Source organism: Cololabis saira, chromosome 16, assembly GCF_033807715.1.
Source record: "Cololabis saira isolate AMF1-May2022 chromosome 16, fColSai1.1, whole genome shotgun sequence".
Taxonomy (NCBI): domain Eukaryota; kingdom Metazoa; phylum Chordata; class Actinopteri; order Beloniformes; family Belonidae; genus Cololabis; species Cololabis saira.
This window is the reverse complement of record NC_084602.1, coordinates 30,378,872-30,401,787: the sequence shown is the minus strand read 5'-3', so window position 1 is coordinate 30,401,787 and position 22,916 is coordinate 30,378,872. Positions and strand designations below refer to the sequence as shown.

At 41.0% G+C, this 22,916-nt stretch overlaps 1 protein-coding gene across 1 annotated transcript in view; it reads left to right on the top strand.

Annotated features, from left to right (window-relative positions):
* Window positions 1-22,916, top strand: part of LOC133462180 (thyroid peroxidase-like) — a 62,878-nt gene that overhangs the window by 17,496 nt on the left and 22,466 nt on the right. The window contains exons 8-9 of the mRNA XM_061743322.1: window positions 7,237-7,495; window positions 21,052-21,222. Coding sequence (XP_061599306.1) covers window positions 7,237-7,495; window positions 21,052-21,222 — 430 coding nt within the window. The remainder of the gene's footprint in view (window positions 1-7,236; window positions 7,496-21,051; window positions 21,223-22,916) is intronic.

Here is a 22,916-nt window from a genome sequence, read left to right as displayed (position 1 = left end):
GCACTTACATACTTAAAAGCTGACAAAACATGCATTCATCCATCCTGTTAAGAATGTATGAATTATTTCTAAAAAAAAAAAAAATCACATCCACGTTTTCAAAAATAAAATAAAATCTGAAACACTTAAAATGTTAATGGCAAAGACTGCAGTAGCATCATTATTTATACAAGAGCTTGACATGAACCTTCAATCTGAAATGCCAAATTTACATCTCCAAATGGATATCAGTGGGTAGTGTTAAAAAAGGCCACTAAAAAAGGCCACTATTATGATAAAATAAGATCATAAATGGATATTTGTATAAAACCGGACTTTAAAAAAGACGGATTGATGTCAGCAAGGATATGCCTTTTCTTTTTATCATTCACTTTATGACCAAAATAAAGTGAAAGGTATCTAAGCTGCTAAGTTAGATCTTTATCAATTTAGTAAATAGTTTTTTCTGCTAATTTCAAGTTTAATCTATTGTATGCTATAAAAATAGAAAAAAAAACGTGGAATTTAGCTTTATTCTGTACCCTATACAGAAAAGATTTGTTTTAAACTATTTTAAAGTTAAGGGAAAAGCCATTTAGCCACTCTTCTTGTTAGAAAGCAATTACTTGGCCTTTCATCCCACTCTCAGAATCCTCTTTCTTTTTGTGTAAAAACACTTTAAAAATCCTCTTATTGTTGCATGTCTTCATACTACAGTAATACAACTTTAGACAAACAACATTCTTAATTTAAAAAAGAAGAATTAAATAAAGGGAAAAACATCATGTGTCATTATGATGTGATAGCTTGTAGATAAATTGTTTGCAGCACTAACTTGAAGAAACTCTTTTTCTTGTGGCTTAAAGTCTTTCACATTTTTGTGGAGGACTTTTTTGGCCCATTCTTTAGAATGTTACTTCAGTTTATTGACTTTTTGACATTCACGTAGGCTCGGCTGTCTTAATGCCCCATCACAGCCTTTAAATTAGATTGAGGTCTGGACATTGTCTATGCCATTCCAAAACCTTGATTCTTTTATCTTTTTCAGTCCTTCTCTTGTAGCTCGTGTGCTTTGCATCACTGCTGTGTTGCATAATTCAGTTGCAATCAAGCTTTGGATGGCAGACAGATGGCCTCACATTTTCCTTTAAAGTACTCAGGATGTTGGATATACAGAGGAGCCGTCTGACCGAGGTGGCTGCAAAACAAGCTAAAACCATCATGCTTTGCTTTGTTTTTGCTCAACACGGCACATGACTACTATCCATCCATCCATTTTCTATACCCGTTTTATCCTTTGCAGGGTCAGATGGGTCTCGATTTCAACTGTGACATTCAAATGGTAGGGTCAGAATTTGGCATGAATACCATGAATCCATGCTGTCTTGTGTCAACGGTTCAGGCTGCTGCTGGTGGTGTAATCGCATGGGATATATTTACTCGGCACACTATGGGCCCCTTAGTACCAACTGAGCATTATTTAAATGCACCTTGTTCTGAGTATTGTTGCTGACCATGTACATCCTTTTATGACGACAGTGTACCCACCCACTGATTTCTACTTCCAGCAGGATAATGCACCATGTCACAGATAACACCTCATCTCAAAACAATTACTTCACTGTACTCCAAAGTACTCTAAGATGTGCAGATGACAAATCAGCAGCACCTGTGTGAAACTGTGATATTCATGTAGACCAAAATTTCTGAGGAACGTTTCCAAGACCTTGTCGAATCCATGCATATATAAGAGAAGGCAGATGTTAAATAAAATATTTTGATCTCTCTCTGGCACATGGAACATTTAACTGGTAGAAGAAATAATCGGTTAGACTAAAACTCTAAAAAGAAAATATCAGCTGCAGATGATAACAGTAAATGTTGCAATAGATGCACATGAATCTGAAAGGATGTTAAGTTCAATTAAATTCCAAAATACTTTATGAATCCACAAAGAGAAATTAATTGTGGTAGTAGTCATTTCAGTCTCTTCAAAGAGTCATTATACAGGGTTATTGCTGTGGGCAGGAAGGGTCTCCTGCAGCGGCTTGTGCAGCAGATCTAAAGAAGTCTCTAACTGAAGAGGCAGCTAAGGGCTGCCCATGGTCTTCACCATTTTATGAAGTATCGTCCTTCGCACAATCGGCTCCAGAGGCTCCAGAACAGAACCAGCTTTTTTCTTCATCGGTTTATTCAGTTTCCTTAAGTCACTCACTCCGCTGCTGCTGCCCCAACAGATGTGACAACAGTCTTATAGAAGAAATCCAACATATTGCTGGAAACATTGTAGGACTTAAGCTTCTTTGGTGTTGCATCTCCAGTCCAGTCTGCTGTCCAGGGGAGCACCGAGGTGTTTATATTCCTCCACCACCTCCACTTCTTCTCCCATGATGGAAAAACTATTTGACTTAATCTTGTCTTTTAAATGAAATTCACCCGCATGATGACAAAGAAAAAAACTGTGATACTCAAGGAAGGTATCACAACTGATCATGTTCCCAAACATGGTTGAACTGTTTGCATTTAAGAAAGTAAACTTTTTTGTGTTTTACAGTAGTTTCGTAGCCATTTAAAGTAACAGAAGGATTACACATAAATATTGCATGTCATGGTACTGGTTCTAATCAGTTACAATAAATGACCCGGGCAAGGATTGAGCCTTTCTGTACAATAATGAAATTGGAACTGGTTCGAAATGAAACGTTACAACAATAAAGTTAGAAACATTTCACAATTTCTTTTGCACCACTAGGATTTGCTTATAAGTCAGAAAAACCAATAAATTCAGGTACAATATAGCAGTGTTCCTGCACAATATATTTTTATATCAACATTGAAATTCTTGCCTGAAAAGTGACACGTTAGCCACTTATCTTATCCCACTGGGAAAAGGATCCAAAGGCAACCGTTTGCAGCGTTCAGCAGCTGTCAGCTCATTGCTGTAGTTTTAGTTCCATATGGTTGAATCCCAGCACCCCCCCACACACACACTCACACACTCCTTCTATTTAAATCCACCAGCAGCAGTTCCCAACAAACAATCGCTTATAAAGTTACTTTTTTTTTTATTATTTTCAAATTAGCATCCAAAAGTCCAATTGAAACATGACCCGTAAATGTGTTTTCTTAAGTTGATGAAGTGAAGTGATACCAGATGTGTACCTATGCGGTGTGTTACCTTGTAACTCTCTGCATCTTTATTTGGATGTGAGGTGAGAAGATGGCTACATAGGTTAACCTCGCACTGAAACTTTGCATTGTGGGTTTTATTTTAGAGTCAGCTAAAAACGTTGTGTTGTTATGTGAGTTATCACAAATCATCCATCTATAAAAAGTAACTCGACACTGCAGCTCTATCGGAGGGAGAAACAAGTGGAGGAGCAGGCTGGTGAAACTCAAACTCTATTTTCAGCAGACTGTCAATAGGCATCCTCCTGAACAAATCACTCCAAATAAGAAAATACAAATGGAGAGGTCAGACGCCAATTCAGAAGGGGATTTAAAGCCCATTACTTAGAGAAAACTAAAAGCATCTGGTTTTATTTCAGCTTGCTTTTCGGTCATGGTGTGCAGTTGCATAGGCTGTTGTTTTGCCCTGACTGAAATGTAGAAGCAATATCATCATTTCTAATAATAATAATAATACATTTTATTCATTCATTCAGTCATTTAGCAGACGCTTTTATCCAAAGCGACTTACATCTGAGAGAACAAACACGGGGAACAATTAGGGTTAAGGGCCTTGCTCAGGGGCACAAGGTGGTTCATCTTGGTTGCCATTCTGGGGCTTGAACCTTGAGCCCACCTCTGTAGCCACTAGACTACCACTCCCCCTTCTATTTGTCTTTAAATAAGCAGCAAAATATAATAAAGTTTTATTAAATCATAAAGCCAGAGTACTTTGGTTAGTCTCTCAATTCACTATAGAAGACCCTTGACTGATAAACAGCATCACATTTTATGAGCAAAGCTGATAGTTAAATCCAGTTAAGTGACCAAAAATGAACACAGGGAAAAGAGCAAGACATGCGCGCTCTGCCACTGTATGAAAAAGACACAGTAGAAATGCTATTTTGCATCATGGGGTTTGTGAACAGACATGCCACCAAAGGTTTGAATGCCCTGGCTTTAAACAAACTTGTTCCGTCAGTGTTATAATCCATGACACAGTGCAATGACGCCTTTTTGAGCTGTAATTCTCTCCACTGTATTTTGAGTCATGTGATAAAGAAATTAGACAATCTATTAGATCCTACGTTTTAATTATCAGAGCCTCATGAAAATGAAGACAAAATCAAGTGAATATAGCCTCAGAACCATGCATTTCCCTATAGATTTTTGCTGATGTGTTTGGGATCATTGTCCTGCTGCCTGACATGCCTGCCTGTCAAGCTTGGACAGGCATCCTCACATTTGAGTTTGCAGGCCAGTTCATATTTGGCTCAATAAATACAAAGCGCTCGCGTTCTGTGGCTTAAAAAAAGTCCAAATCATTACCCCTCCTAGGGCCCGATTTACTAAGATCCTAAATAAAGAGTACTAAATTGCGTGTGCACTGAAAAAGTTTGCGCGTGCTGTTTGCGTGTGGTTTGCGGGTGATCAACTAAGATTGCGTGCGCAATTGATAACAGGTGCAAACAGCAGTATTTAAATGAGGTGTTGCGTGTCTTACGGTTTGCGAGCGCAAACTCTGCGCCATGGAGAGTGGATGGAATGCACAGTCACAAGTCACAAGCGCAAAATGAAATTTGACAAGTTGGAGTTAGAGATATTAGTGGAAGAGGCAAATAAACACATTCATGAACTACAGCAAAGAAATTTAAACATTACCAAAAGAAACGCAATATCGGAGAAAACCTGCGATAGAATAAATGCAGTTGGTAACACAAAAAACGGAAAAACGTCTGGTTTTTCATATTTCAATTTTAGGCACAGATCAAAAATACGAAATAGAAAAACGGGCCACAGGACTGAATTTGATTTTAATATTTAATTGGTCGGGTTTACGTGACCCGGCGGTGCTCGGCATGATCTGAGGAGAAAAAGACAATACACAGAGCTGGAGAGCGCTTTGATTCAATCTATTTATGAGTTAAGTTTTTATTCAGATGTCCACAGTATATTGCAAATATTATATATTATATAGCAAACACTGACAGTAAATGTGTGACAGACGGGACCATCATATGGCCGTCGATTTAACGCAGAACCATAATTCAGGCGAAGCTGCAGTCTCTGCGCTGATACTGACACAGCGGGTCGGAGCGGATTTGGTCATGATGTTTAACCTGTGTTTTGTAATTAATAAGCACGGGTTTTAATTAAATGTAATTTACGAAGGATGATTTCACGTTCAATAAGATAAGTAATCAATAAAATACAAAGTTTTGGCACAAAGGCTTGGCCTGCTTGTGGGCGAGTGGAGGGGGGCACATTAAGAGAAGGTGGCAAGATATAAGGCGGAGAACTAAAGAAAAAGTGGCCTTTAATAAAACTTGTGCAACCATTTTTAAAATAGCATGCAGCAGAATAAAGACTCTCTCTATGCGTATTCTTTGATTTTGGATGTCGCCTCCTTGCCACAATAACAGCAGCAGCAGATTAGCACCTTCCTTTCAAACGTATTAAATACAGACGCAATCACAATACGCGCAATTACTTTCAGGCTTGGTAAATCTCATTGCGCGTGGTAAATGGACCAATTTGCATCTTCCCCTCCCAGTATTTAGGATTTCTGTCGGGTACGCCCCATATTGATTATTCATCAGGGCAAAAGTACTAAATGGATTGCGTGTGCAATTTTGCGCATTTCAGAGACGCAGTCGTCTTTGCACGCTGTTAGTAGATCAGCTCGCACATTGGTTTGCGGGTTCTGTCAAGTTTGCACACGTTTTTACGCACGCAAACCTTTAGTAAATCGGGCCCCTAGTGTCATGTTTAACATCTGATATGATGTGTTTGTGCTGCAACGTTGTGTATGGCTTGCTTTGTCTAAGCGATATCGTTCATATATCTTGTGGTTTGTTCAGATGGAACAAATCGGTGCTGTGCTGCCATGTCCTATCTAGAGGAAGGACTCTCTCTACTGGCAAGCCTTGCAAACATGGGAAACATTTGCTTCTTTTTCTGTTGGTACCATCACACACATTAGCATAACAGAACAAAATTGAAACTGTAAATTCTAGGATTAATCTTCTCTCTCGTGCCTGCATCATCTGATGTTAGTGTGAACTTTTTGGCAGTTATTTTCCACTTGTGAATTATCGGCGACGTGTTCAATGCTAAATGTTACTTTGTGAGGAAATGGCTTTAAGAAAAACTGCTTCTCTGAGATCATTGCTGTTGTCTTCTCTCACTGGCATTGTGTTTACACAGACCTGAAAACTTCAGTCGAGAGAATTGATCAACCTTTTTTTTCTCCCCCAAGATGAACATATACTTATACTGCAACTGTAATTCATTAGATTACATAACTCATTTGTACTTGGTGGGTAAAATATCTGCAAAGCTAATAAAAACAAAGTAGGAAACCATCTGTGAACCTGCTCTGCGCATCATACACTAGTCCAAGGGATGAAAACCACACTGCTCCTCCTGTATCCAAGGTTCGAGTAGCAGACGGATCTTCCTTTCCAGTACCCCTAAATAGACCTTACCAGGGAGGCTTAGGAGTGAAATCCCTCTGTAGTTGGAGCACACCCACCCGTCCCCCTTCTTAAAGAGAGGAACCACCACCCCAGTCTGCCAAAGCAGCCCCAATGTCCCCTAATGTCCAGGCAATGTTGCACAACCAAGTAAAACTTGTAACAGTTGTTTAAGTCAATGCACCTAATGAAGTTAAACACCCATCTCTCCAACCATTAAACAGATCTCCAGACTAGGTAAAATGAGTTTATAACCTACCGGTTGTTAAAAACCAAATGAGAATGTCCTAATGCACCTTGGTATTTGTATACATTTGTGTTTGTAAGTGATTCAGGTGTTGAGCTGAGGCTTTTATAAATAGTGACGCTGACAGATGAAATCTGCAGGGGTGGACACAGTCGGAGCAAATGTGATATGTGCAATCTGAAATACTCATTTCACAAGGCATTCATATGACTGAATACATATTTACAGCACAAAAATCCTTTTCGATGCTGTATTTGTTAGAAATATTCAAACTCACTGTAATGTATAATCTGGAACTCATCTGAAGTGAGACATTTTAATCACCTTTTTATTCCCCCCATCTCTTCTTTTCCTTTTTACTCCCAGATCATAACCATGAGAGATTATGTCCCAAAAATTATTGGGCCAGAGTCCTTCAAGCGTTACATTGGCTCCTACAAGGGATACGATCCGGCTGTGGACGCCTCGGCCTCCAATGTGTTTGCCACGGCCGCGTTCAGGTTCGGCCATGCTGCCATCCCGCCAATCCTCAGCAGACTTAACCAGAGCTTCCAGGAGCATGAATACTTCCCCCACTTGAGACTTCACAAATCTTTTTTCAGTCCCTGGAGAATAGTCAAAGAAGGTCAGTGCACTCTTATGAAGGCTGCCATATGGAACAAATATCATATTACCCTGCAATAAAAAAAGGAGGGAGGGGAGAATTTGGGTCAGCTACAGTGTCCAGAGTCAGTCCTGCTGTAATAATTGGTTGCATACATATCTGGTGAGGCACATGAGCAAGAACACTCCCACATTTGTGTCTACAGAGTGTGAAAACCTCCACCAATATGTCATACCAAGTACACGACCTTTACAATGTGCACCATGTCACAGCAGACACATTACGCAAGATATAATAATCTATTTTACAGGCTGCAGGGACCTTTTCCATTTATCATCACTACATTAATTATTTATTTCTTATTACTTACTGATATAGCCTATAATATTGGTCACAAGCAAATGAAAAACTGTTAAATGAATGTCTGAATTTGACATATCTAAGAAATAGTCAAGCATCCATGGAATTTAAATTGATTAAAGCTACAGGAATTCAAACAAAAGTACATAAATATACCTTACATTTTCAGAATTTGGTACATTAAAGGAGCATGAGGCTCCTTTACAGAAATGAGACTCTCTAGCGCCACCCTTCACCACGACGGCCGTTGGGGGTACTGCAGCCAACAGTGAAGCCGGCACGGGAGAACGGGGAGAACGCGCATGCAGCGTCATGTGACGTCACATCCGCAGGACAGCGCGGGAAATTCGGCCTCCGAATTGCAGCACATTTTGCATCACACAGCCTGTTCAAGGCAACGGACAGATACGCTAGAGGGCTCATTCTTTTTGGTTTGGAACGCTTCATCTGACATTATTACTAGAAAACTTAAAACGTATATGATTTTTTTTCATAAATCCTGCCTCAATCCTGCCTCATGCTTCTTTAAAAGGTTTTTAAGGAGAACCCCTTTAAAACTCCCCTGTGCACAATTTACACACAACCAATAAATCAAACAAATAGAAAAAGTTTTTATAGGAACTTATTCACAGCCAGTAATAACAAATAATGTAACCAGGTTACATCTGTGTATCATCAAAGAGCAACTTGACTACAGTTCATTTACCCAGCCAGCTCAGCATGGAACAAATCTTTGACGATCATTTCTATCTGGCTGAATTATTTGGTGTCTCCTGTGCTGTTTTCTGTCCCGTGGGATATGGTGACAAAAACTTAATCATTCAGCTTTCATGCCAACATTTTACATCTTGCCTGGCTCTGCCAGACCTACACACAATAAACTGTTTAACCGCACCTCATTAGCGCTTCTTCAACTTTGAACAGCAGATAATCTACAGAATGATGAGGATTATCAGGACTTTATTGATGATTGCCCCCGCCAAAAAAAAAGTTCTGTAAGAAAACTCAACTTGTCGCATGTACTCTTCCTCATGTGTAATTTGAGGTGTATGAACCAGTTTTGAGGTAATTTTCTCATTATTAGGGCCCGAGCACCTTCAGTGCGAAGGCCCTATTGTATTTGCAGGAATTTTTATTATTATTATTATTATTATTATTATTTTCCTGACAAAGTGAAGGCCTTTTTGCCCCCCTTAACATGCCCAAAAAGTCACCAAATTTTGCACCCTAGTCAGGCCTGGCGAAAAATTTGATATTTAAAGGTTTGCATTAATGGGCGTGGCAAAATGGCTCAACAGCGCCCCCTTGAAAACTTTGTGCCTCAAGCCCCACGATACGGTTTGATGTACATGCACGAAAATCGGTACACACCTGTATCATGGGACAACTTAAACAAAAGTCTCTTGGGGTCATGCCCGAAACCGAACAGGATGTCGGCCATTTTGAATTAGTCGTGTCATTTTGGCGAAATTTATGCCATTCCTTCGAAAGTTAATTCAGCCCGAACCGTAACGTGCCCCCAAGTGTGTTATACAACAAAATGTGCGTCTCCATCCTGCGACAACACGCATTACTTTTCTCTTTCAAAAGCGTTACCGTGGCGACGCTAGACGCCAAAAAGCGCGCCCACCCTTCATCTGATTGGTTCGACAGAAAAAACTTTGTGCCTCAAGCCCCATAATACGGTTTGACGTACATGAACGAAAATCGGTACACACCTGTATCATGTCGCAACTAAAAGAAATGTCTCTTGGCGCCATGGCCGAAACCGAACAGGAAGTCGGCCATTTTGAACATTCTGAATTAATTGCGTAATTTTGGAGCAATATATGCCATTCCTTCGAGAGTTAATTCAGCCCGAACCGTATCGTGAACCCAGATGTGTTATACATCAAAATGTGCGTCTCCATCCTGCGACTACACGCATTACTTTTCTCTTTCAAAAGTGTTACCGTGGCGACGCTAGACGCCAACAAGCGCACCCCCCCTTCATCTGATTGGTCCATATTTGATAGTTCCCCAAAAGGCACCAAATTTGGCATGCAAACCAGGCCTGGCGATAAATTTGATATTTCATGGTTTGCATTAATGGGGGTGGCAAAATGGCTCAACAGCGCCCCCCGGAAAACTTTGTGCCTCAAGCCCCACAATACGGTTTGACGTAAATGCACGAAAATCGCTACACACCTGTATCATGGCACAACTTAAAGAAAAGTCTCTTGGAGCCATGGCCGAAACCGAACAGGAAGTCAGCCATTTTGAATTAATTGTGTAATTTTGGCGCGATTTATGCCATTCCTTCGGCAGTTAATTCAGCCCGAACCGTAACGTGCACCCAGGTGTGTTATACACCAAAATGTGCGTCTCCATCGTGCGACACCACGCATTACTTTTCTCTTTCAAAAGTGTTACCGTGGCGACGCTAGACGCGAAAAAGCGCACCCACCCTTCATCTGATTGGTCCATATTTGATAGTTCTCCAAAAGTCACCAAAATTTGCATGCAAGCCAGGCCTGGCGATAAATGTGATATTTCATGGTTTGCATTAATGGGCGTGGACTAACGGCTCAACAGCGCCCCCTAGAATACTTTTCTCTGCCATAACTTTTGAATGGTTTCACATAGAGAGTCGTGGGTGGTGTCATGGGACTCTGTAATGAGTCCTTAAGCTTCGTTGGCCTTAATTAGCCCCGCCCCTTCTTCTGATTGGTTGTCCCGATTTTCTGCTATAACCTTTGAATGGTTTGACATAGAGAGTCGTGGGTGGTGTCATCAGATTCTTTATGGAATCCTTGACCTTCATTGGCCTGAATTAGCCCCGCCCCTTCTTCTGATTGGTTGTCCTTTTTTTATAATAAAATTGCCGCGAGCCGCCAGTCGCTCTCGCGCTGACTCTCGCTTCCTGATTCAAACGTCTGCCGGCCCCGCCCCCTGACCAATCAGTGGCGAGTAGGGTGATGGCGGCCCCGCCCCCCGACCAATCAGTGGAGAGTAGGGTGATGACGGCGCCGCCCCCCGACCAATCAGTGGCGAGTAGGGTGATGACGGCCCCGCCCCCCGACCAATCAGCTCCCTGTAATGTGGTGACTTCAGAAATATTCCCGGCTCAGCCCGGTTACAACCTTGGCAGAATGGTTACAGAAAAAGTAATAATTTAAATAGTAGGGTTTTACTAATATTTATAACTTACAAATATTTAAAAAATTAGGAAAAAAAAAGTTCCAGACATTTTATCGCTATGTTGGTCTGTCCTAAGCCAGTAGGTCATATAAAAGGAATAGTTGAGACTTAGCTCAGCCAGATTATTGCGGTCTTTGCTGCCAGAGGTCGAGAGTTCAAGCCTGGCTTGATATCCCAAAATTTTTGTCAGCAATTTTTGTGTTTTTTTTACATCAAAATGTTCGTCTCTGTCCTGTGACGACGCACATTACTTTTCTCTTTCCCCTTCTTCTGATTGGTTGTCCCGATTTTCTGCCATAACTTTTGAATTTGAGTGGAGTTTGCGCGCGCAGCTCCCGCAGGGGGAGGGGCTGATGTTCAGCGCGGCCGCCATCTTGGTCGAGGCGCCGCATTGACTGCCTGAGAACGTCGGGCGTGGCCGCCATCTTGGATCGGTATCGCTTTAACTCTAGAGCGTTCACTTCTATTGTGGAAGGAGGTGTCTGCATAAGTAAAATAACTATAACTCACTTGATTTTCAACCGATTTTCACGCGGTTTGCTTTGTTACAAACGGCAGACATGTAGCTATGATACAGGATGCTTGATGTACGTTAAATATGCAAGCTTTCATGCTAAAATACGTTCTGCAGGTAGTCACACTTCAGGTATACACACACACACACACACATATATATATATATATATACACACACACACACACACACACACACACACACACACACACACACACACACACACACACACACACACACAATATACAAAATACAGTATAGCATATTAATGAATGTATTAATATATTTGAATAGCAGACATAACAAGCTTAAAAACAAAAAACATAACGGATGACAGCATACAATTGTCATAATGGAGAAAAAAAAGAAACATTTGGAAGGAGTGTGTGTGTGAGGAATTGTATATTAGTGTTATAAATTGAAATTATATAATAATGCAATCGCTATGATATATAATTTTACAATATAGTACAGTCAAAAATATATGAAATGAAGCAACATACAATGCAATAATACAATATGCTATATTACTGGGTACGCTAATATGAAATAACAACATGTAATATAAAATGGTATAATAGATTAATATAATATCATACATTCTGGACCATGAGATACAGCTGTACTGTATGATCGTCGTTCATTTCAGTGATCAGATTTTTTTTTTCATGGTTTGCATTAATGGGCGTGTCCTCACGGCTCAACAGCGCCCCCTAGAATACTTTTTTCTGCCATAACTTTTGAAAGGTTTGACATAGAGAGTCGTGGGTGGTGTCATGGGACTCGGCATTGAGTCCTTGACCATAATTGGTGACAATTAGCCCAGTCCCTTTTTCTGATTGGTTGTCCCTATTTTCTGCTATAACTTTTGAATGTTTTGACATAGAGAGTCGTGGGTGGTGTCATGGGACTCTGTAATGAGTCCTTGATCTTCTTTGCCCTGAATTAGCCCCGCCCCTTCTTCTGACTGGTCGTCCCTTTTTTCTGCTATAACTTTTGAAGGGTTTGACATAGGAAGTCGTGGGTGGTGTCATTTCTGATATGCTTATGGGGGGCGGTTGACGTGAGTGCGAGGGCCCGTTCATTGCTGCTTGCAGCTTTAATTATTATTATTATTTTTCTTCTGACAAAGTGATGGCCTTTTTGCCCCCCTTAACATGCCCAAAAAGTCACCAAATTTTGCACCCAAGTCAGGCCTGGCGAAAAATTTGATATTTAATGGTTTGCATTAATGGGCGTGGCAAAATGGCTCAACAGCGCCCTCTTGAAAACTTTGTGCCTCAAGCCCCACGATACGGTTTGACGTACTTGCACGAAAATCGGTACACACCTGTATCATGGGACAGCTTAAAGAAAAGTCTCTTGGGGTCATGCCCGAAACCGAACAGGATGTCGGCCATTTTGAATTAGTCGTGTCATTTTGGCGAAATTTATGCCATTCCTTCGAAAGTTAATTCAGCCCGAACCGTAACGTGCCCCCAAGTGTGTTATACATCAAAATGTGCGTCTCCCTCCTGCGACCACACGCATTACTTTTCTCTTTCAAAAGCGTTACCGTGGCGACGCTAGACGCCAAAAAGCGCGCCCACCCTTCATCTCGTTGCTTCAGACAGAAAAAACTTTGCGCCTCAAGCCCCATAATACGGTTTGACGTACATGAACGAAAATCGGTACACTCCTGTATCATGTCGCAACTAAAAGAAAAGTCTCTTGGCGCCATGGCCGAAACCGAACAGGAAGTCGGCCATTTTGAACATTCTGAATTAATCGCGTAATTTTGGAGCAATATATGCCATTCCTTCGAGAATTAATTCAGCCCGAACCGTATCGTGAACCCAGATGTGTTATACATCAAAATGTGCGTCTCCATCCTGCGACTACACGCATTACTTTTCTCTTTGAAAAGTGTTACCGTGGCGACGCTAGACGCCAACAAGCGCACCCCCCCTTCATCTGATTGGTCCATATTTGATAGTTCCCCAAAAGGCACCAAATTTGGCATGCAAGCCAGGCCTGGCGATAAATTTGATATTTCATGGTTTGCATTAATGGGCGTGGCAAAATGGCTCAACAGCGCCCCCCGGAAAACTTTGTGCCTCAAGCCCCACAATACGGTTTGACGTACATGCACGAAAATCGCTACACACCTGTATCATGGCACAACTTAAAGAAAAGTCTCTTGGAGCCATGGCCGAAACCGAACAGGATGTCGGCCATTTTGAATAAATTGTGTCATTTTGGCGAAATTTATGCCATTCCTTCGGCAGTTAATTCAGCCCGAACCGTAACGTGCACCCAGGTGTGTTATACATCAAAATGTGCGTCTACATCCTGCGACACCACGCATTACTTTTCTCTTTCAAAAGTGTTACCGTGGCGACGCTAGACGCCAAAAGGCGCGCGCCCCCTTCATGTGATTGGTCCATATTTGATAGTTCTCCAAAAGTCACCAAATTTTGCATGCAAGCCAGACTTGGTGATAAATTTGATATTTCATGGTTTGCATTAATGGGCGTGGCCTAACGGCTCAACAGCGCCCCCTAGAATACTTTTATCTGCCATAACTTTTGAATGGTTTGACATAGGAAGTCGTGGTTGGTGTCATGGGACTCTGTAATGAGTTCTTAAGCTTCGTTGGGCTTAATTAGCCCCGCCCCTTCTTCTGATTGGTTGTCCCGATTTTCTGCTATAACTTTGGAATGGTTTGACATAGAGAGTCCCGCTTCCTGATTCAAACGTCTGCCGGCCCCGCCCCCCGACCAATCAGTGGCGAGTAGGGTGATGACGGCCCCGCCCCCCGACCAATCAGTGGCGAGTAGGGTGATGACGGCCCCGCCCCCCGACCAATCAGCTCCCTGTAATGTGGTGACTTCAGAAATATTCCCGGCTCAGCCCGGTTACAACCTTGGCAGAATGGTTACAGAAAAAGTAATAATTTAAATAGTAGGGTTTTACTAATATTTATAACTTACAAATATTTAAAAAATTAGGAAAAAAACTTCCAGACATTTTATCGCTATGTTGGTCTGTCCTAAGCCAGTAGGTCAATTAAAAGGAATAGCTGAGACTTAGCTCAGCCAGATTATTGCGGTCTTTGCTGCAAGAGGTCGAGAGTTCAAGCCTGGCTTGATATGCCAAAATTTTTGTCAGCAATTTTTGTGTTTTTTTTACATCAAAATGTTCGTCTCTGTCCTGTGACGACGCACATTACTTTTCTCTTTCCCCTTCTTCTGATTGGTTGTCCCGATTTTCTGCCATAACTTTTGAATTTGAGTGGAGTTTGCGCGCGCAGCTCCCGCGGGGGGAGGGGCTGATGTTCAGCGCGGCCGCCATCTTGGTTGAGGCGCCGCATTGACTGCCTGAGAACGTCGGGCGTGGCCGCCATCTTGGATCGGTATCGCTTTAACTCTAGAGCGTTCACTTCTATTGTGGAAGGAGGTGTCTGCATAAGTAAAATAACTATAACTCACTTGATTTTCAACCGATTTTCACGCGGTTTGCTTTGTTACAAACGGCAGACATGTAGCTATGATACAGGATGCTTGATGTACGTTAAATATGCAAGCTTTCATGCTAAAATACGTTCTGCAGGTAGTCACACTTCAGGTATACACACACACACACACACACATATATATATATATATATATATATATATATATATATATATATATATATATATATATATATATATACACACACACACACACACACACACACACACACACAATATACACAATACAAAATACAGTATAGCATATTAATGAATGTATTAATATATTTGAATAACAGACATAACAAGCTTAAAAACAAAAAACATAACGGATGACAGCATAGAATTGTCATAATGGAGAAAAAAAAGAAACATTTGGAAGGAGTGTGTGTGTGAGGAATTGTATATTAGTGTTATAAATTGAAATTGTATAATAATGCAATCGCTATGATATATAATTTTACAATATAATACAGTCAAAAATATATGAAATGAAGCAACATACAATGCAATAATACAATATGCTATATTACTGGGTACGCTAATATGAAATAACAACATGTAATATAATATGGTATAATAGATTAATATAATATCATACATTCTGGACCATGAGATACAGCTGTACTGTATGATCGTCGTTCATTTCAGTGATCTGATTTTTTTTTTCATGGTTTGCATTAATGGGCGTGTCCTCACGGCTCAACAGCGCCCCCTAGAATACTTTTTTCTGCCAAAACTTTTGAAAGGTTTGACATAGACAGTCGTGGGTGGTGTCATGGGACTCGGCATTGAGTCCTTGACCATAATTGGTGACAATTAGCCCAGTCCCTTTTTCTGATTGGTTGTCCCTATTTTCTGCTATAACTTTTGAATGTTTTGACATAGAGAGTCGTGGGTGGTGTCATGGGACTCTGTAATGAGTCCTTGATCTTCTTTGCCCTGAATTAGCCCCGCCCCTTCTTCTGACTGGTCGTCCCTTTTTTCTGCTATAACTTTTGAAGGGTTTGACATAGGAAGTCGTGGGTGGTGTCATTTCTGATATGCTTATGGGGGGCGGTTGACGTGAGTGCGAGGGCCCGTTCATTGCTGCTTGCAGCTTTAATCTTCAACTTTTTTTTCTTTTTTTTGCAGCCAATGTTATGTGTGCTTTCAGAATTTCTCTGTATTTCACTGAATCCCTTCTCCCCTCTATCAATGACATGCCCGCTCTGCCACTCCAGTCCACCCCTGTACCTAAAAGCTGGTGAGGTTTTGTTTCCAGGGGAACACTGCACTTAATTTGCACCAAACATATAGCGCATTCGCTCACACTAGCCAAAGGGTTACATAGGTCAAACTGAGACATGTAACATGTAGCAGAACTGTTCAGATGTTCATCGCAAACTTCTGACACTGAATTTTGGGAGGATTTTCAACCGATGACTACACAGAGATTCCATCAGTCCTGTTAAATGTATTTTCTTTATTATGTTGCAAACTGAAAAAAAAAACCCAGTTACAGTGAAAAAGTTGGGCTATTTCTCGTGTCATTCTCAGTTATTTCAATATTCACACTGGTGGGCAGCACTTTGAGAAGCCTGTGATTCTTAACTTAAGCTTGAAGAGTCACAGCATATATACAACTTTGAAAAGTGCATCTCCTAGACTTTCTTGAAAGTAATGCTGAAAAAGCTTTTGGCCTAAAAAACTAATCACACAATAAGATTTCTTTTTTTTTTGTTAGCGTTTGTTTTCTTAACCAAGGTGTATTTTCCCTCAGAAAGATCCTTGGAGCTGGGACTCATATGATTGAGAATGCTATAACCAGAAAATGCAACATGGCTGGGATGTAATAGAGTAAGCAATCATGACTGATGTGACTTCCACTTGGAAATAAATCAACACCAGGAGTTCTTCTGTGTCTGCAGATATGTGTAAAATAAATGGTTAGAATCTGAGTAGGAACATCACATACACATGTGCATATTCTATGCAAATAGGAGGCACTAAGAGTGATGACACAAGTACAACATAACTGCAACTTAAGTATAATGTAAACCACAAGGTCAGCCACAGTTCAGTGAGAATGTCGAAACACTTATAATGAACGCCTTGACCTTTTGGTTGCACATAGAAGAACGTTTTACTGCTTAGTTAAGATACATATCTTGGATCTGATTTTGAAGACTTTACAGCAGTGAATATTTCACTCAAAAGGGAAGAGGAAATAGGGCCCGGGATGAAATGTCCTAGATGTTTTTCCTGAACAGCTGAGTCTTTAATGTAAAGTTAATTGAAGGCTCAATCTTTTAGGGTGCCCAAACTTTTGCATGGTGCATATTTTCCCCCACTATTTTTCTATTATGTATGAAACACAAGCAATTCCCTCGCATACAGAAATAACTATCTTCTAAAACCCCAATTGTGAGTAAGTTGTTATGCTGTGTGAGATGTAAATAAAAACAGACGGCATTTATTTGCAACTCTCTTTAATCTACATATTTTGTTTCAACACAACATATCCATTTCACATCCATTTCTCACAGTTATGAAAATGGGCCATTTGAAGGGAAATGGAAAGACAAGTTTGAATTTAATGACAGGAAAATGGCTAGAAAAATCAGGATGTAAAAAAAAAGGCTAGAAAAAAAAATGGTAGTATTAACAAGAAACACAAATTATGTTAGTTGGCAACAGAGCAGTGACATGATTGGGCTTAAAACAGGTATCTAAGGCTGGTAGAGTTTCTTAGAAGTAAATATGGGCCATTCTGCGAAAAGGACTACTGTATACAGATTGTGAAACAATTTCCAAATAATTTTTGTCTGTAAAATTGTGAGACATTAAATTACTTACAGTAAATAATAGAATAGAATAGAATAGAATAGAATCTGGAAAAATCTCTGTAAACAAGAGCCCAGGCTGAAAAAGTGGTATTGAATGACCTGGATTTTTGGGAACTAAGGTGACAATGTATTAAGACCAAAAATAGTTATTTGACAGAAATCATTGAATGGTTCCAGAAATCATGAATCGTAGTTCACCATCCCACCTACAAATGAAGGTTAAAGCTCTATCATGAAAAGGAAAAGGCACATGTGACCATAATCCCAAAACGCTGCCGCCGCTTCCATTGTACTTCACAATGGATTGACGCATACTGGAAAAAGTGTTGTGTTGCAGATGAAATACAACATTTAAAATAATTTTTGAATAATTCATCTCCTCATATCGTCTCCTTCGTGCTAAAAAGAAAAAGCACCACCTGGAGCTCAAAAGCCTACATCTCTGATTGGTACAGTACTTGGAGTACGCAACTAGTGCAGGTGGAAAATAAATGTCAGTGCTGAAAGTAAATGTTTCAGGGCAACATATGTTCCCATCCAGACAACCTAATTTTTTTTTTTTATATATATTTTTATCCCCGATTTTTTTCCCCATTTTTCATCACCCAGTGCTCTACCTAAGTGACAGTCCTGGGCATTGCTCCCCTCTACCAACCCCGGGAGGGCCCTGCACTGAGCTCAGGTCTCCTTCTTACTTTAGGAGTGAGCAGGCCGCTTCTTTTCACCAGACAGGGTGGGGTTTCTCCGGCCGGACGTAGCGCGTGGAAGGATCAGTTATTCCGGCCAGATCTTCCCCACCCCATCTGGCGCCCCGGCTGGCCAGAGAGGGCCTGTATAGCCCAGGACTGTGTACATGTTTTTGTGAGAGTAGCTCACATTACTACCCAAGGGAACACGGGGAGAACATGCAAACTCCACACAGAAAGTAGAGTTGTCCCGATCCGATCACGTGATCGGAAATCGGGGCCGATCACGTGATTGCAGACTCGATCCGGACTCGGACGTTATGAGCCGATCAGGAATCGGATATATATATATATATATATATATATATATCAGGGTTTCTGTTGTCCGGTAATTGCCGGACTTTGTCCGGTAAAATATGCCGAAGTCCGGTATTTTATAATCTCTCCGGTCAAAATGTCCGGTGAAAATACTCACTGGCGCCGACATCCACGTGTGCGTTGATTTATGGTTCCGCGTCGCACCGACGCAGAGTCTACAGCGTAGGGTTCGCGGCGACGCGCACCCTACGCCAGACCCTACGGCGACGCTCTGCGTTGGTGTGACGCAGAACCATAATTCCGGCTTAAAAGCCACATGCGCCCAAGTACCCGTGCATGACAGGCAGACACACACGGGGAGAAGAATCAATTTCTTTAATTTTTATTTTTTTTTAAAACTTTATCCTTATGAACGCAATTGTTATATATGGTAGTCCAACTTTCCTTATTTTAATCAGAACACTTTCTTTTTTCCTCTTCGGCGTGGAGTAGTGGGCTTGGAGCGGCAGCCATCGGTTAGTTTTTTCTTTTTAGATCCGAGGCTTTGCGTAGATGGTGGCTTCCGCAACTTTCAGGCGCCTTTTCTGCGCAAGCAAGCTTTATAGATGAGGCCCCAGGACTGAAGCGGAGCTGCGGCGCCGACATTATGGTTCCGCGTCGCGGAAGGCTCTGCGTTGGTGTGACGCGGGACCATAAATCAACGCACACGTGGAGTAGTGGGCTCGGAGCGGCAGCCATACTCCGCATGCGCGCAGAGCACGCCTGTTTGTTTTGAAGCTGAAGCAGCCCTATGCTAAAAAAAAAGAAAAAGAAAAGAACATTTTTTTATACTGACTTAACAATGTTCAAGCTGCCTACCTCCTATGTGCTCAGTTTACAGTACACATGTTAAAATATAATAAAAGGGTCATCCTGCATAATTTTCTTTTCTCTTCTTCATTTTTTATTGTTTTATAAAAGTATCGGATCGGGACTCGGTATCGGCAAGTCCTCAAAATCAAAGGACTCGGACTCGGACGCAAAAAAACCTGATCGGGACATCCCTAACAGAAAGGCCCTTTCGCCAACCCCACCCAGGGTGTGGGCACCGAAGTCATGGGGGAACTTAACACGCACTTCAGTGCCCACAGCGTCCCCGGCGGGAATCGAACCCAGGACCTTCTTGCTGTGAGACGGCTGCACTACCAGCTGTGCTGGTAGCGGTTAACGGAAGGCCTTGCATCCTTCAGCAAGACGATGATAAATTGCATATGTATCAAAGTAAGGTTTTGCAGTAGAAGAGTGTGGGAGCTGGGCTCGTCCGCTTGGAGCCAAAATCTTTCACCAAATGTAAACATTTGGTTCTACATGAACTTAAGTACAACGCAGAAGACTCAGGACTGTGGAACAGCTCGAATCCGATATTTGATAAGAATGGGACAAAATCCCAAGTATGGATTGTTGTTAAAAGTGTGACACAGTGATAAACATCACCTGGTCCCAACTATCCCTTTTTTATTCTTCAGAAAAATTTTACATTTCTGCAGTTTTAAACATATTATGTGTTCCATGTTCTATTGTAAATAAAACAGAATTTTGGGTGGGGGTGTGGTGCGGTGCTGGCAGCAGGTGACAAACCTTTACATAGCACTGCTGAATGCTGTTCATTTTCAACTTTGTTGAGTTCAACTTTAAGCCAGTTATGCTTGCTTGAACGGCAGCTGAACACCAGCCGGGACGATGTTCCATGGTTTGAGCAGTAACAACGCAATGTTTTGCACGCGAGCGCCATGTGCATTACCTTTAGAAAATGTTTCTTTATTATGATAAATTGGGCATTCATTCCTATCGTCCATTCATTGTGTTTTCTGAAATGAAGTGTTTTGGACAGCTGCAAGCACAGAAGAGCCCAGGATTGATGATTCATTACATTGTTTTCCTGATTAGACTAAAGCAAGTTTTGCATCTAGAGGCAACAGTGCTCACCAAACATATGTTGCATATTTTTGATTTGGCTGAGTCCCTGATTGACAGAGCTGGTAACAATGGATGAATTTTTGGCAGTTCTGTCGCGTTATGTGGATGACTTTTTAGTTTTAAAGAGAAAAGATAAAGGAAATGCAAAGCTGTGTCCTGAACGAAATCTCACATAACTTTGAAAATAAATAAATAAAAACACATTTCAGAATGCAAGTCAATAATCCTGATTCTGTGTCCAGGTGGGATTGAACCAACACTGAGAGGTATGATTGGAACTGCAGCACCAGCTGTAAGGGCAGACACACTCCTGGTAGAGGAGGTCACAGAGAGGCTGGTCGTCCTCGATACACCTCAGCACATGGACCTGGCTGCCCTGAACCTGCAGAGAGGACGTGACCACGGACTGCCAGGTCAGACTGAGTTCAGGCTCTGCTAAATGATCATGACAATCACCAATCAACCTGAAAATCAGTTCCAATATTTCTGTCCTACTTCAAACTTAGGCGAAGTTGCAAACACCCTGCACCACTTCAGGAAAAGTTCCTGAAAGCCATCTTACCACATGCAAGGCAGTATTGAAATATCACAAATCTATTCTTTAAGAGCTATGTTTGATAAAGCAACTATTTTCAACGTTGGCTTTTTATGTCTCGCATAGATTTTCCAGCCAGCTCTCTTGTGAAATATCTGGAAGGTCACAAAGCAAGACAATCTATGAATGTAGCAAATTATCTACAGGGACATTTCCTTCATATGTAAAAAATATGTTAAGTGACACTTATATTATTATGCCTATTTAGTATTAGTACTGGTAGTGGTAGTTTGTTTATTTCGGTCATTTCCAAAATAAGAATTCAAATACAAAAAAAATGAAAAAAAAATAACAACAAATAAACATGAAGTTAATGCTAATATTGCAGTAGACTAAAATATATAAACAAAACAAGCATTTAAGCAAAGTAAGGCCAATTTCCCTGTTATCGGCATCTGAGGGCATGCTGACATGCCGCACCACCTATGTCACTGTAGCGCTGCACACTTTCTCAAACGATGCCTATTCAGGTTTTTACTCCCACTGAAATGAATAAAGTTAGCAATACTAGCAATACTTGGCTACGTTCAATCAATAGTGTGAACTGAATTAGTGCCTCTAAATGTTATAAATGAGGGGGAGAGACCACAACTAGTAACAACCTCTAGTGCAAACAGCTGTTACACAGAAATGTTGTGCTTTAGCTGAGCTCCTAATGACCATAAATATGTGTCAACATTTACAGTCATAGTTTTGGGACCTAAACAATGGCCTCCAAAATCAATGTTGTCTCTAGTACGAGGAAAGGGCAATGGTAAATGTTCAAAAAAGAATAAGATAGCCTCCATGTGCGATGACCTCAATTACTAAACTTTATATCTGTAACTTAGAACCAACTGAGGCGATACAGAAGCTTTTCTCTGCTTTTTCGGTGTCGTTTACAGACACGCTCCTCAGTTTTTTGGGGCAATTTAAGTTATCCAAAGTTTAGATTTTTTTTCAAACATAAAATTAATACATTATTACCAATATTATTGCTTTAGCGATAGGGTTATCTATCCGAATACGTTCAAATGCTGAAGGAGGCCTAGTGTGATTTAAACCCTTTAAGACATGCTGAGTCTGAAACAAAGTAGAAATGCCAAACGTCATTGGGACCAGATTAAATGGTTACGTTTCTGTGCCACTGACACAAACATGTCCCGCAATCCATCAGGACAATCATTTGGAAACCAAAGACTGTGAAAAAAGAGAAAAACTCCAGGACACTGGAACAACTACAAAATAGGGGGAACTGTTGGCGGCGTCTACGGAAAACAGATTTTTATCAGCATAGTAGCAACGCTCTGTGGGACGCAGTCAATGATGATAATAATTGATCTGGTAAAACAGTACATCTGTGGAGCGTAAAGGGATTGATACATTGAAATACATTGGAAAAAGAAATGAATAATCACGACATCAATGGTTATCATCGCTGGCGTAGTTTAGAGTTTCAAATGCCGTAACAACTGCCTGCCAATCTGACAGCTTTTGTGAGCTGTGGAAAGAGCCTTCAATCTAACTGGATGG